This window comes from Coregonus clupeaformis, unplaced genomic scaffold, assembly GCF_020615455.1.
Source record: "Coregonus clupeaformis isolate EN_2021a unplaced genomic scaffold, ASM2061545v1 scaf0614, whole genome shotgun sequence".
NCBI classification, from domain to species: Eukaryota; Metazoa; Chordata; class Actinopteri; order Salmoniformes; family Salmonidae; genus Coregonus; species Coregonus clupeaformis.
The window spans coordinates 31071-47500 of NW_025534069.1; the positions used below are offsets into that span (position 1 = coordinate 31071).

The 16430-nt window shown below is 47.7% G+C and overlaps 2 protein-coding genes across 10 annotated transcripts in view; both read left to right on the forward strand.

Annotated features, from left to right (window-relative positions):
• The window catches only part of LOC121568066 (cingulin-like protein 1), a 31545-nt gene extending 28814 nt beyond the window's left edge, over positions 1–2731 (forward strand). The window contains exons 13-14 of the mRNA XM_045216125.1: positions 1732–1895; positions 2014–2731. Coding sequence (XP_045072060.1) covers positions 1732–1895; positions 2014–2098 — 249 coding nt within the window. The 3' untranslated portion in view covers positions 2099–2731. The remainder of the gene's footprint in view (positions 1–1731; positions 1896–2013) is intronic.
• Positions 2732–6741: 4010 nt separating this feature from the next.
• LOC121568067 (aquaporin-9-like) overlaps positions 6742–16430 on the forward strand; it is a 32390-nt gene continuing 22701 nt past the window's right edge. For 8 of the 9 annotated variants that reach the window (XR_006001189.2, XR_006001193.2, XR_006001191.2 and 5 more), the window contains exons 1-3: positions 6742–6870; positions 7463–7589; positions 15341–15478. Coding sequence is in view for 1 of the 9 variants with exons in the window: in XM_041878637.2 (XP_041734571.1) it covers positions 6769–6870; positions 7463–7589; positions 15341–15478 (367 nt within the window). In the remaining 8 variants the exon portion in view is untranslated. The remainder of the gene's footprint in view (positions 6871–7462; positions 7590–15340; positions 15479–16430) is intronic. The other variant, XR_006001196.2, reaches the window with a different exon arrangement.

Here is a 16430-nt window from a genome sequence, read left to right on the forward strand (position 1 = left end):
GACAACTAAAGATGTTGACCCTCCACATCTATCAAGAAAACTAAAGATGTTGACCCTCCACGTCTATCAAGACAACTAAAGATGTTGACCCTCCATGTCTCTCAAGACAACTAAAGATGTTGACCCTCCATGTCTCTCAAGACAACTAAAGATGTTGACCCTCCACATCTCTCAAGAAAACTAAAGATGTTGACCCTCCACGTCTATCAAGACAACTAAAGATGTTGACCCTCCATGTCTCTCAAGACAACTAAAGATGTTGACCCTCCATGTCTCTCAAGACAACTAAAGATGTTGACCCTCCACATCTCTCAAGAAAACTAAAGATGTTGACCCTCCACGTCTATCAAGACAACTAAAGATGTTAACCCTCCACGTCTACCAAGACAACTAAAGATGTTGACCCTCCACGTCTATCAAGACAACTAAAGATGTTGACCCTCCACATCTCTCAAGACAACTAAAGATGTTGACCCTCCACGTCTATCAAGACAACTAAAGATGTTGACCCTCCACGTCTATCAAGACAACTAAAGATGTTGACCCTCCACGTCTATCAAGACAACTAAAGATGTTGACCCTCCATGTCTCTCAAGACAACTGGAGCACTGGGCCAGCCACTCTTAAATAGCACCTGGGCCAGCACAGGTGAAACACCTTCTGACTAACGAGAAGACAAGCCAGCACAGGTGAAACACCTTCTGACTAACGAGAAGACAAGCCAGCACAGGTGAAACACCTTCTGACTAACGAGAAGACAAGCCAGCACAGGTGTAACACACACTGACTAATGAGGTGACACCAATCGGTGCACCCAACGTGCTAACGTGCTAACGTGCTAACGTCGAACCTCAAAATATAAATGGAAAAACCAAAGCCTGTAACACCAGGTAAAGTGTAACACCTACAGTCAATTAAAAATAGTAGCTTTAACAGTGTCGTAATAAAATTACAAATGTTTTAAGATGTCATGACATCTTATGTCTCTGGACGTCAAGTGGCCAATTCAAATAAAGTGTTACCAGAGTTACAGGAAGACACAGGTGAGTCAAAGTAATTCACATCCTTTGAGGACTTTCATGAACATCCTACCTACGTACACGTCTTATAGCTGACCCAGAAGCTGAAGACAGACAGGTACTAAACGGCTAGCTAGTTAGAAGTGCGCGCTAGTAGCATTTCAATCGGTGACGTCACCCGCTCTGAGACCTTGAAGTAGTTGTTTCCCTTTGCTCCACAAGGACCGCGGCTTTTGTGGAGCGATAGGTAACAATGCTTCATGGGTGACAGTTGTCGATGTGTTCAGAGGGTCTCTGGTTCGAGGACAGGTTGGTGTAACACTGGTAAACACATCATAGTTAAAACTATGTACTGTAACCGAGTGGCACAGTGGTCTAAGGCACTGCATCGCAGTGCTAGCTGTGCCACTAGAGATCCTGGTCCGAATCCAGGCACTGTCGTAGCCGGCCTCGACCGGGAGACCCATGGGGCGGCGCACAATTGGCCCAGCGTCGTCCAGGGTAGGGGAGGGAATGGCCGGCAGGGATGTAGCTCAGTTGGTAGAGCATGGCGTTTGCAACGCCAGGGTTGTGGGTTCGATTCCCACGGGGGGGGGCAATATGAAAAATAAAAATAATGTATGCACTCACTAACTGTAAATCGCTCTGGATAAGAACGTCTGCTAAAATGACTAAAATGTAAATGTGATGTAACCCCCCTCTCCTCTCCTAGCTGAACCAGAGGCTGAAGACAGCGAAGAGACAGATGGACGGGGCTGAGGAGGAGATAGAACGTCTGGAAAACTCTAAGAGGAAGTTACAGAGAGATCTGGATGAACAGCTGGAGACTAACGACCAGATACTGAGTCAGCTCAACGCCCTGCGCTCAGAGATGAGGTGAGTTAAATGCAACAGTGTGTGGGGTAATGTATCTTTCATTTATGACTAGTTTTTTGTACCCTGCATTATTGTCGTTTTTATAATGCTTCTCCTGAAATGTGCTTTTTTTCCCCAGGCGTAAGCAACAGAAATCAGCGCCGCTCCTGATGATGGAGAAGGATGATGATGCTGTCTTTGAAGATGACATCAACTCTGACTGAAAGATGCACTAACTGACATACTACAGTACTTACTTAAGGAGCTCTTCATTCCCACTGGGTCACAAGGTCGCATGGAGCTCTTCATTCCCACTGGGTCACAAGGTCGCATGGAGCTCTTCATTCCCACTGGGTCGCATGGAGCTCTTCATTCCCACTGGGTCACATTGGAGCTCTTCATTCCCACTGGGTGACAAGGAGCTCCTTCCACGTCTTCCTGTCCTTGGTGACATGTTGTGATGCGCTGACTACAGCCTGGTGGGAAGAATACAAGCAGTCAAGTCAAAAACAAGATGTTCTGATTCTCACAAAGGGACGGTACATCACTGTGAGGACTTGGGATTGAAAAGCATTACAGAAGTTTCTCATTAACAACGTTTCCATGTACAACTCAAAGTGTGGGTTTAGGGCGTATCTGTGGATTTCATAACCCCTTTGCTTTAGACTGCCATCCAGTGGCTTTTTCTAAAACTGCAGAGTTCCATGCAGTTCCAGGAGAAAGAACACTAATGCAAAAGCAATGTTTTCACTTTTCACCATCATAAAACAGTCAATGACTATATTGTGTGCTCCCATCATCTTTTATTTGCATTATGTATTTAACCTATGAATAAATAAAGGTTATCTATTAACTAATTTGTGTGAAATAGATGATGAAAACAGGCTGTATATCTGCAAGGTTCTAAGGTATCTCAGGATTTCTCATACAGCGTCCCCACACTCACACCCTCCCCCCCCATTTCACACCTTATGCAATCCACGCACCTGGTTAGGAACCCCTCCTGTTCTCTACCTGTCCCCCCCCCACACGTTATAGCCGGGGCTCTCAGGGACCCCCTCATAACTAGAACACAACTCAAGAGTGATAAAAAATAGTCTACAAGGAGTTTTACTATGACTTCTGCAGTGCATGGGCTGGACGAACCAAGTCTCAGGCACAGATTTTTTATTTTTTATTTTTAAAGGCATTGAAGAAGAAAAAAGGCATCGGAGAGAAAGTTTAGCCTTTTTCAAGCAAATGTTCTACAATTCTACACATTCTGTCATTGGGCAGAGATTTTTTGTGTTGTTGCAGCTTTAAAACTAATATCCTGCAATTCTACACATCAAGGTTATTACAGTAAACGAAAACTGAAACTAAAATAAAAACAAAAATTTGAAAAAACGATTTAGTAAAACTGAAATAAAAATAAGTTCAAAACAAACTATTCTGAAACGATTTTCTTTGACTGCAAAACAGACTAAAATAAAATAAAAACGTTTTTGTTTTTTGTTCTTCTCAACTTCTAAAGTTTTTTTTTTAGACATTCTGAATCTGAATTATAAATGCTGCCAGTAGATGCCGATGTAATCAAAAAGGCTTGTGCGTCACTATCACTAGCTAACAGGGAAGAAATCTGAGGCCGAGCACGGAGCGTGACTGGGCCAAGCTAGAACACCCGTGGGGAGCATCAGTACCCCAGGAAGATGCCAGCACGATGAATCCAGCAAGCATCTCGAACCATAGCGCTTCAGAAATATAGCTTCCTCGCATCAAAGATTGTGTCTGAGGTCATTGTCCAGCCAGAGGGTCAACCGGGCAGGGCGTTAAGTGACCTGTGTGAACTGCGGAGGAAGGTAAAGGAGGTCATGTTTACAGAGTCACCTCTCCAGTTCTGACAGGATGGCTGTTTGATCTAATCTGTTCCCTGTGGTTCTGGATCTGGTGTCTTCCCCTGCATCCCAACACTTCCTGGAGAGAATATTCTCTGTGTGGACAACTGTCATCAGGCTTGAGAAACGTATTTGGTTGAACAGAAACACACACACACACATACACACTAAACACACACACACACACACACACACACACACACACACACACACACACATACACACAAACACAAGCTGGCTGTGTACTGATAGATTTGTGAAGAAGGGTTGTATTGCTGTTTGTATTAACCTTATTTGTTTACATTATCTCTTTGTCAAATGTGCCATGACTTCATTAGTTGTTAGATAAAGGTAAAGGTACTTGATTCTTCTTTACATCTACTACTAAAAGTAAAAAAAAAAAAGCCTTGGATCGTTGTAAACAGAGAGAGGGTCCTTCTACCATATTTCTTGCACCAGTCTAGGCACTTATCCTTTAAAATCCAAGTCACGTTAGGATTGATTTATAATTGAAACCTAACCCAACCTACTGTGTGTCCAGGCCCAGGAGCTGTATGGAGGCCTCTAGTGGCCAAAAGCCTGTGTTAGCATGGGAAGCGCCATTGAGGGCTTTCGCCATTTTTATTTAGTCAACTGGGTGCAGAAATGACAAAATACAATATCAAAATTCCATAAACATCAAAATAAACTACAAAATACTTGTTTTTATTAAAATATATAATAAATATATGTGCAGGTAGCCAGCCTTAACAGCAACAACATTCAGAAACCTGTTACTTCCTGTGACAGTGAAACACTACATGACCAGCAGTATGTGGACACCTGCTCGTCGAACATCTCATTCCAAAATCATGGGCATTAATATGGAGTTGGTCCCCCCCTTTGCTGCTATAACAGCCTCCAGTCTTATGGGAAGGCTTTCCACTAGACGTTGGAACATTGCTGCGGGGACTTGATTCCACTCAGCCACAAGAGCATTAGTGAGGTCGGGCGTTGATGTTTGGCAATTAGGCCTGGCTCGCAGTCAGTGTTCAAATTCATCCCAATGGTGTTCGATGGGGTCGAGGTCAGGGCTCTGTGCAGGCCAGTCAAATTCTTCCCCACCGATCTCGACAAACCATTTCTGTATGGACCTCGCTTTGTACACAGGGGCATTGTCATGCTGAAACAGGAAAGGGCCTTCCCAAAAATGTTGCCACAAAGTTGGAAGCACAGAATCGTCTAGAATATCATTGTATGCTGTAGCGTTAAGATTTCCCTTCACTGGAACTAAGAGGCCTAGCCCGAACCATGAAAAACAGCCCCAGACCATTATTCCTCCTCCACCAAACTTTACAGTTGGCACTATGCATTGGGGCAGGTAGCGTTCTCCTGGTATCTGCGAAACCCAGATTCGTCCTTCGGACTACAAGATGGTGAAGTGTGATTAATCACTCCAGAGAACACATTTCCACTGCTATAGAGTCCAATGGTGGCGAGCTTCACACCACACCAGCCAACGCTTTGCATTGCTCATGTTGATCTTAGGCTTGTGTCATGGAAACCCATTTCATGATGCTCCCGATGAACAGTTATTGTGCTGACGTTGCTTCCAGAGGCAGTTTGGAACTCGTTAGTGAGTGTTGCAAGCGAGGACAGACGATTTTTACGTGCTTCAGCACACGGCGGTCCCGTTCTGTGAGCTTGTGTGGCCTACCACTTCGTGGCTGAGCTGTTGTTGCTCCTAGACGTTTCCACTTCACAATAACAGCACTTACAGTTGACCGGGGCAGCTCTAGCAGGGCAGAAATTTGATGAACTGACTTGTTGGAAAGGTGGCATCCTATGACGATGCCACGTTGAAAGTCACTGAGCTCTTCAGAAAGGCCATTCTACTGCCAATGTTTGTCTATGTAGATTGCATGGCTGTGTGCTCGATTTTATACACCTGTCAGCAACGGGTGTGGCTGAAATAGCCGAATCCACTAATTTGAAGGGGTGTCCACATACTTTTGTATATGCTGAACAAAAATATTAACGCAACAATTGAATTAAATTTATTAGGCCCTAATCTATGGACTGGGCAGGGGCACAGCCATGGGTGGGCCTGGGAGGGCATAAGCCCACCCACTTGGGAGCCAGGCCCAGCCAATCAGAATGAGTTTTTCCCCACAAAAGGGCTTTATTACAGACGAAATACTCCTTAGTTTCATTAGCTGTCCGGGTGACTGGTCTCAGACGATCCCGCAGGGGAAGAAGCCGGAGGTGGAGGTCCTGGGCTGGTGTGGTTACACGTGGTCTGCGGTTGTGAGGCCGGCTGGACGGACTGCCAAATTCTCTAAAACAACATTGGAGGCAGTGTATTGTAGAAAAATGTACATTAAATTCTCTGGCAACAGCTCTGGTGGACATTCCTGCAGTCAGCATGCCAATTGCATGCTCCCTCAAAACTTAAGACATCTGTGGCATTGTGTTGTGTGACAAAACAGCAATTTTAAAGTGGCCTTTAATTGTCCCCAGCACAAGGTGCACCTGTGTAATGATCATGCTGTTTAATCAGCTTCTTGATATGCCACACCTGTCAGGTGGATGGATTATCTTGGCAAAGGAGAAACGCTCACTAACAGGGATGTAAACAAATTTGTTCACAACATTTGAGAGAAATAAGCTTTTTGTGCATATGGAACATTTCTGGGATCTTTTATTTCAGCTCATGAAACATGGGGACCAACACTTTACAATGTTGCGCTTATATTTTTGTTCAGTGTAATTTTATCCCCAAATGTCTATTTTACTCCTCCTGCTCTCACTCTCTCTTGAAACCATGAAGTTATTTGAGATGCCAGAGTGAAAGCGATGGCCGTGGGTATGAACACTAGAGATCAATGAGACATGCTGAATGGGTGGAGACTAGTGTCTGGTCGGGGTGGAGGACGTGGGAGTGTTTGGGAGGTGGTGGGGGGGGGGTGTAGCAATGCCCCAGAGACACAGAGACTGTTGAGCAACCGCCCGTTTCTGACAGCACGTTACCACGGTGATACATGGAGATGAAACACATGAGAACTATGAGGCAACGCTATGCTCTGAAACATGGGATACTCAAGGAGTTCCTGGCTGAGTTCCTGGGGACATTTATCTTGGTTGTAAGTAATTCTGGCTTCATATTCAATATGTGTTTTTGGTGAGAAATTGCCTTTCATGGACTACCTATTTAACCCCTCAATAGGACTGATCTTATTGAACAATTACATTTAAAAATACATGCTGTTTCTTATGATTCAATTAGGTTTAGGGTTAAATTGGGTCAGGGTTATGATTAAATCAGGGTTAGGGTTGGGGTTATGATTAAATTATGTTTAGGGTTATGAAAAATGATGGTTAGGGTTATGAATAATTTAGGATCAGGGTTATGAATACATTTGGGTTATGATTAAATTAGGGTTAGGGTTATGAATAAATTATGGTTAGGGTTATGATTAAATGAGGGTTAGGGTTATTAATAAATTAGGGTTAGGGTTGTGAATACATTAGGGTTAGTGTTATGAATACATGAGGGTTAGGGTTATGAATAAATGAGGGTTAGGGTTAGTAAAATGTAGTGAAGTAAGTAAAGTGTAATCAGAATGAATTCTAATTCTTACTAACTAAATGTAACTGATAGTGCTGTTACTGAATGGGATTCATGTATATTTGCTTGGACTAACTCTTCCTCCCCCTCATCATCTCTGTGTTTAGTTGTTTGGCGTCGGGTCTGTTGCTCAGACGGTCCTGAGTCGTAATGCGATGGGGGAGACGCTCACCATCCACATAGGCTTCTCTGTAGGACTGATGATGGCAGTGTACGTTGCCGGAGGAGTGTCAGGTAAATACGATATCACACTATACAATACCACTCCAATTGCGTGCGTTAAATTATTATTATTATTTTTAATGCCTGTGCTGCAGCAACATACATGTGACAGACTCCTCTCTGCCACTTTGCCAGAGTTCAATGTTCCAGTAAACTTGTATCAAAGAGGTCTACTTTGCATTGAAATCATGAGCTCACCCAATACATGGCTGAATAAGGCAGCGGCAAGAACACAGGAAAGCTTTCAGACGTCGACCGAAAAATGCTTTAGAATGGATAGTTGTGTTGTGAATATAACATGCATGCTTGCTCCTCTATACGGAGAAAATGAAGCAGACGCACGTGCATGTGCATTGTGCACTATTATGTCATGAATGGTGTGTTGTTATTAATTGGAGTTTGCTACGATCAATTCCTCTTCAAATTGGATATTGGAATTCAGTTCAATCAATGGGGGCTGCCATCTTAATTACAATAGTACTATAGTAACATAAATGTGGCGATAACATACATTTAACACGTGCTCTATCAGCGTTATGCGTACTTGAGCAGATGAGTCTGTGTGTACAGAACTATGTTCAGTATCAGCCCTCTGAATCCTTTTGAAAGGTTCCGGAATGGATACCACTTCTCCGTCAGAACCTTCCTGTTGGGGGAACTGGAGGAGCAGGGTTGGGAAACGCTGTTGGGGTTACAGGAGGACCAGGGTTGGGAAACGCTGTTGGGGATACTGGAGGACCAGGGTTGGGAAACGCTGTTGGGGTTACAGGAGGACCAGGGTTGGGAAACACTGTTGGGGGAACTGGAGGACCAGGGTTGGGAAACGCTGTTGGGGATACTGGAGGACCAGGGTTGGGAAACGCTGTTGGGGATACTGGAGGACCAGGGTTGGGAAACGCTGTGCTAAATGCTAAATTACTAAAACGTAAACATTGTTTTTGTAATAGTATAACCTCCTGCAGCCTCATCAACAGTCATGTTGTCACCCCACGCTCTACATCCATGCAGAACGTGCCAGCTCCAATCCCGAACCAACGAATCTCAACTGGCGATTGATTTACATTTCTCACCCCTAGCCCTGTTGAAGTTTCAGCCCAATCGAGGTCATTTATAACCTTGGGCAGTAAATGACCTACCAACTCCATTGATCTCAGACTGTGGCCTCTCTATGACAGAAACCAATCCCAGCCCCAACACACTGCTAGGCTGATAGTGAATACAACAAATAATTCACAGAGGGGGAGTTGAACAACAACAGTAACATCATGCAGGTTTAAAGCTTATGCTCAAACGTTCTACATATTGTGAAGAGAAACGGGGAGCATAGCTGGTCTAATGTACAACTTAGCAGACACTTTTATCCACTGAACCAATCCCAAATCGACCCCAAAGCTCTACACCAGGGTTGCCCAACCCTGTTCCTGGAGAGCTACCCTCCTGTAGGTTTTTGCTCCAACCCCAGGTGTTACTAATCCTATTCATTTTATCAACCTGCTAATTATTAGAATCAGGTGTGCTAGATTAGGGTTGGAGCGAGAACCTACAGGACGGTAGCTCTCCAGGAACAGGGTTGGAGCGAGAACCTACAGGATGGTACCTCTCCAGGAACAGGGTTGGAGTTAACCTACAGGACGGTAGCTCTCCAGGAACAGGGTTGGAGTTAACCTACAGGACGGTAGCTCTCCAGGAACAGGGTTGGAGTTAACCTACAGGACGGTAGCTCTCCAGGAACAGGGTTGGAGTTAACCTACAGGACGGTAGCTCTCCAGGAACAGGGTTGGAGTTAACCTACAGGATGGTAGCTCTCCAGGAACAGGGTTGGAGTGTAAACCTACAGGACGGTAGCTCTCCAGGAACAGGGTTGGAGCGAGAACCTACAGGACGGTAGCTCTCCAGGAACAGGGTTGGAGTTAACCTACAGGACGGTAGCTCTCCAGGAACAGGGTTGGAGTTAACCTACAGGACTGGTAGCTCTCCAGGAACAGGGTTGGAGCGGAAACCTACAGGACGGTAGCTCTCCAGGAACAGGGTTGGAGTTAACCTACAGGACGGTAGCTCTCCAGGAACAGGGTTGGAGCAAGAACCTACAGGACTGTAGCTCTCCAGGAACAGGGTTGGAGTTAACCTACAGGACGGTAGCTCTCCAGGAACAGGGTTGGAGTTAACACCTACAGGACGGTAGCTCTCCAGGAACAGGGTTGGAGTGAAAACCTACAGGACGGTACCTCTCCAGGAACAGGGTTGGAGTTAACACCTACAGGGCGGTAGCTCTCCAGGAACAGGGTTGGAGTTAACCTACAGGACGGTAGCTCTCCAGGAACAGGGTTGGAGCGAGAACTCCAGGAACAGGGTTGGAGCGAAAACCTACAGGACGGTAGCTCTCCAGGAACAGGGTTGGAGCGAGAACTCCAGGAACAGGGTTGGAGTTAACCTACAGGACGGTAGCTCTCCAGGAACAGGGTTGGAGCGAGAACTCCAGGAACAGGGTTGGAGTTAACCTACAGGACGGTAGCTCTCCAGGAACAGGGTTGGAGCGAGAACTCCAGGAACAGGGTTGGAGCGAAAACCTACAGGACGGTAGCTCTCCAGGAACAGGGTTGGAGTTAACCTACAGGACGGTAGCTCTCCAGGAACAGGGTTGGAGTTAACCTACAGGACGGTAGCTCTCCAGGAACAGGGTTGGAGTTAACCTACAGGACGGTAGCTCTCCAGGAACAGGGTTGGGGTTAACCTACAGGACGGTAGCTCTCCAGGAACAGGGTTGGAGTTAACCTACAGGACGGTAGCTCTCCAGGAACAGGGTTGGAGCGGAAACCTACAGGACGGTAGCTCTCCAGGCACAGGGTTGGAGCGGAAACCTACAGGACGGTAGCTCTCCAGGAACAGGGTTGGAGTTAACCTACAGGACGGTGGCTCTCCAGGAACAGGGTTGGAGTTAACCTACAGGACGGTAGCTCTCCGGGAACAGGGTTGGAGTTAACCTACAGGACGGTAGCTCTCCAGGAACAGGGTTGGAGTTAACCTACAGGACGGTAGCTCTCCAGGAACAGGGTTGGAGTTAACCTACAGGACGGTAGCTCTCCAGGAACAGGGTTGGAGTTAACCTACAGGATGGTAGCTCTCCAGGAACAGGGTTGGAGTTAACCTACAGGACGGTAGCTCTCCAGGAACAGGGTTGGAGTTAACCTACAGGACGGTAGCTCTCCAGGAACAGGGTTGGAGTGAAAACCTACAGGACGGTAGCTCTCCAGGAACAGGGTTGAGTTAACCTACAGGACGGTAGCTCTCCAGGAACAGGGGTTGGAGTTAACCTACAGGACGGTAGCTCTCCAGGAACAGGGTTGGAGTTAACCTACAGGACGGTAGCTCTCCAGGAACAGGGGTTGGAGTTAACCTACAGGACGGTAGCTCTCCAGGAACAGGGTTGGAGTGAAACCCTACAGGACGGTAGCTCTCCAGGAACAGGGTTGGGAGTTAACCTACAGGACGGTAGCTCTCCAGGAACAGGGTTGGGAGTTAACCTACAGGACGGTAGCTCTCCAGGAACAGGGTTGGAGTTAACCTACAGGACGGTAGCTCTCCAGGAACAGGGGTTGGAGTTAACCTACAGGACGGTAGCTCTCCAGGAACAGGGGTTGGAGCGGAAACCTACAGGACGGTAGCTCTCCAGGAACAGGGTTGGAGTTAACCTACAGGACGGTAGCTCTCCAGGAACAGGGTTGGAGCAAGAACCTACAGGACTGTAGCTCTCCAGGAACAGGGTTGGAGTTAACCTACAGGACGGTAGCTCTCCAGGAACAGGGTTGGAGTTAACACCTACAGGACGGTAGCTCTCCAGGAACAGGGTTGGAGTGAAAACCTACAGGACGGTACCTCTCCAGGAACAGGGTTGGAGTTAACACCTACAGGGCGGTAGCTCTCCAGGAACAGGGTTGGAGTTAACCTACAGGACGGTAGCTCTCCAGGAACAGGGTTGGAGCGAAACCTACAGGACGGTAGCTCTCCAGGAACAGGGTTGGAGCGAGAACTCCAGGAACAGGGTTGGAGTTAACCTACAGGACGGTAGCTCTCCAGGAACAGGGTTGGGGTTAACCTACAGGACGGTAGCTCTCCAGGAACAGGGTTGGAGCGGAAACCTACAGGGACGGTAGCTCTCCAGGAACAGGGTTGGAGTTAACCTACAGGACGGTAGCTCTCCAGGAACAGGGTTGGAGTTAACCTACAGGACGGTAGCTCTCCAGGAACAGGGTTGGAGTTAACCTACAGGGACGGTAGCTCTCCAGGAACAGGGGTTGGAGTTAACCTACAGGACGGTAGCTCTCCAGGAACAGGGTTGAGTTAACCTACAGGACGGTGGCTCTCCAGGAACAGGGTTGGAGTAAACAGGACGGTAGATCTCCAGGAACAGGGTTGGAGCCGTTAACCTACAGGACGGTAGCTCTCCAGGAACAGGGTTGGAGTTAACCTACAGGACGGTAGCTCTCCAGGAACAGGGTTGGAGTTAACCTACAGGACGGTAGCTCTCCAGGAACAGGGTTGGAGTTAACCTCGGACGGTAGCTTTCCAGGAACAGGGTTGGAGTTAACCTACAGGACGGTAGCTCTCCAGGAACAGGGTTGGAGCGAGAACTCCAGGAACAGGGTTGGAGCGAAAACCTACAGGACGGTAGCTCTCCAGGAACAGGGTTGGAGTTAACCTACAGGACGGTAGCTCTCCAGGAACAGGGTTGGAGTTAACCTACAGGACGGTAGCTCTCCAGGAACAGGGTTGGAGTTAACCTACAGGACGGTAGCTCTCCAGGAACAGGGTTGGGGTTAACCTACAGGACGGTAGCTCTCCAGGAACAGGGTTGGAGTTAACCTACAGGACGGTAGCTCTCCAGGAACAGGGTTGGAGCGGAAACCTACAGGACGGTAGCTCTCCAGGCACAGGGTTGGAGCAGAAACCTACAGGACGGTAGCTCTCCAGGAACAGGGTTGGAGTTAACCTACAGGACGGTGGCTCTCCAGGAACAGGGTTGGAGTTAACCTACAGGACGGTAGCTCTCCAGGAACAGGGTTGGAGTTAACCTACAGGACGGTAGCTCTCCAGGAACAGGGTTGGAGTTAACCTACAGGACGGTAGCTCTCCAGGAACAGGGTTGGAGTTAACCTACAGGACGGTAGCTCTCCAGGAACAGGGTTGGAGTTAACCTACAGGATGGTAGCTCTCCAGGAACAGGGTTGGAGTTAACCTACAGGACGGTAGCTCTCCAGGAACAGGGTTGGAGTTAACCTACAGGACGGTAGCTCTCCAGGAACAGGGTTGGAGTGAAAACCTACAGGACGGTAGCTCTCCAGGAACAGGGTTGGAGTTAACCTACAGGACGGTAGCTCTCCAGGAACAGGGTTGGAGTTAACCTACAGGACGGTAGCTCTCCAGGAACAGGGTTGGAGTTAACCTACAGGACGGTAGCTCTCCAGGAACAGGGTTGGAGTTAACCTACAGGACGGTAGCTCTCCAGGAACAGGGTTGGAGTGAAAACCTACAGGACGGTAGCTCTCCAGGAACAGGGTTGGGAGTTAACCTACAGGACGGTAGCTCTCCAGGAACAGGGTTGGGAGTTAACCTACAGGACGGTAGCTCTCCAGGAACAGGGTTGGAGTTAACCTACAGGACGGTAGCTCTCCAGGAACAGGGTTGGAGTTAACCTACAGGACGGTAGCTCTCCAGGAACAGGGTTGGAGCGGAAACCTACAGGACGGTAGCTCTCCAGGAACAGGGTTGGAGTTAACCTACAGGACGGTAGCTCTCCAGGAACAGGGTTGGAGCAAGAACCTACAGGACTGTAGCTCTCCAGGAACAGGGTTGGAGTTAACCTACAGGACGGTAGCTCTCCAGGAACAGGGTTGGAGTTAACACCTACAGGACGGTAGCTCTCCAGGAACAGGGTTGGAGTGAAAACCTACAGGACGGTACCTCTCCAGGAACAGGGTTGGAGTTAACACCTACAGGGCGGTAGCTCTCCAGGAACAGGGTTGGAGTTAACCTACAGGACGGTAGCTCTCCAGGAACAGGGTTGGAGCGAAAACCTACAGGACGGTAGCTCTCCAGGAACAGGGTTGGAGCGAGAACTCCAGGAACAGGGTTGGAGTTAACCTACAGGACGGTAGCTCTCCAGGAACAGGGTTGGGGTTAACCTACAGGACGGTAGCTCTCCAGGAACAGGGTTGGAGCGGAAACCTACAGGACGGTAGCTCTCCAGGAACAGGGTTGGAGTTAACCTACAGGACGGTAGCTCTCCAGGAACAGGGTTGGAGTTAACCTACAGGACGGTAGCTCTCCAGGAACAGGGTTGGAGTTAACCTACAGGACGGTAGCTCTCCAGGAACAGGGTTGGAGTTAACCTACAGGACGGTAGCTCTCCAGGAACAGGGTTGGAGTTAACCTACAGGACGGTGGCTCTCCAGGAACAGGGTTGGAGTTAACCTACAGGACGGTAGCTCTCCAGGAACAGGGTTGGAGTTAACCTACAGGACGGTAGCTCTCCAGGAACAGGGTTGGAGTTAACCTACAGGACGGTAGCTCTCCAGGAACAGGGTTGGAGTTAACCTACAGGACGGTAGCTCTCCAGGAACAGGGTTGGGAGTTAACCTACAGGACGGTAGCTCTCCAGGAACAGGGTTGGGAGTTAACCTACAGGACGGTAGCTCTCCAGGAACAGGGTTGGAGTTAACCTACAGGACGGTAGCTCTCCAGGAACAGGGTTGGGGTTAACCTACAGGACGGTAGCTCTCCAGGAACAGGGTTGGAGTTAACCTACAGGACGGTAGCTTTCCAGGAACAGGGTTGGAGTTAACCTACAGGACGGTAGCTCTCCAGGAACAGGGTTGGAGTTAACCTACAGGACGGTAGCTCTCCAGGAACAGGGTTGGAGTGAAAACCTACAGGACGGTAGCTCTCCAGGAACAGGGTTGGAGTTAACCTACAGGACGGTAGCTCTCCAGGAACAGGGTTGGAGTTAACCTACAGGACGGTAGCTCTCCAGGAACAGGGTTGGAGTTAACCTACAGGACGGTAGCTCTCCAGGAACAGGGTTGGAGTTAACCTACAGGACGGTAGCTCTCCAGGAACAGGGTTGGGCAGTCCTGCTCTACACCCGACGCACTTGTGGAGATCTGAGAGGATTTGAGAGGTGCAATCAATCTGGGTAGTAGCTCCACCTTGCCCTCTGATTGGCTAAGTGGAAGTTTCACCATGTTGCTTATACCAATCAAATCCTCTCATACTGTATCTCCACAAGTGCATAGGGGTCGGTTTGGGATTGGGCCTTACAGTGTAAGATGGCCATCTTTCCAACCTCCCCTCTTTCATTGGCTATTTCCATCCCTCCTCTGCTTCCTTCTCAAAACAGGAAGTGGATACCTAGTCAGTTGTACAACTGAATGTATTCAACTGAAATGTGTCTTCAGTATTTAACCCAACCCCTCTGAATCAGAGCGGTGCAGGGGGGGATTACCTTAATCAACGTCCACAACGAGCAGTTGTTGTTGGGGGTTAACTGCCTTGCTCAAGGGCAGAATGGCAGATTTTTCCACCTTGCCGGCATGGGGATTTCAAACCAGCGACCTTTCAGTTACTGGCCCAATGTTCTTAGCTGCTAGGCTACCTGCCGCCCCGTTGGAGACGAAGGTCAGAGGGGAGGTCCTTCTTCTCCCGTATGGTTGAGAAGGAGGAATCGGAGATAGGATGGGGGAATCACCTTCCTCTTTCTTCCCTCCCAGGTGCCCATGTGAACCCTGCTGTCTCCCTGGCCATGGTGATCCTGGGCAAACTCAAGTTCTATAAGTTCCCCGTCTATGTCGTGGCCCAGTTCCTTGGTGCTTTCGCTGGAGCTGCTGCAGTGTTTGGGCTTTATTACGGTGAGTAGTATGACCCAGGTCTGCATTCTGTTACGCACATTGAAAAATAACAACAGGAGCTTGACAGTACAATGATCCACTGCATGCAATAACGGAATGCCCGCTCACTGTTTGCTGCTGCCAATCAAATCAAATCACATTTATTTTATCAAGCCCTTTTTACATCAGCAGTTGTCACAAAATGCTTTACAGATACCCAGCCTAATGTGGTTATTGAATAGCTTACTGTGATACAACAAACAACACATTGCTGCATTCTGCTATGGTCCGTTACTGCAGTTGATGACCAAATTCACATTGAACCGTTCCAACAGATTGCACGTGTTTAAAAGCCTTGTGGCGTATTGTAACCCATCAGGTCAACTGGTCTATCTCATATCAACTTCACTCAAAAACAAACATATTTTATATGTCTGTTGTTATGGACTGTTGTTACGGACTGCTGTTCTGAACTGTTGTTATGGACTGCTGTTATGGACTGTTCTTATGGACTGTTGTTAAGAGCCGCTGTTTTGAACTGCTGTTATGAACAGTTGTTATGAACTGCTGTTATGAACTGCTGTTATGAACTGTTGTTATGAACTGCTGTTATGAACTGCTGTTATGAACCGTTGTTATGAACCGCTGTTATGAACTGTTGTTATGAACTGCTGTTATGAACTGTTGTTAAGAACCGCTGTTATGAACCGCTGTTATGAACTGTTGTTATGAACTGCTGTTATGAACTGCTGTTATGAACTGTTGTTATGAACCGCTGTTATGAACTGTTGTTAAGAACTGCTATTATGAACTGTTGTTATGAACTGCTGTTATGAACTGCTGTTATGAACTGCTGTTCTGAACTGTTGTTATGAACTGCTGTTATGTACTGTTGTTATGAACTGCTGTTATGAACCGTTGTTATGAACCGCTGTTATGAACTGTTGTTATGAACTGCTGTTATGAACTGTTG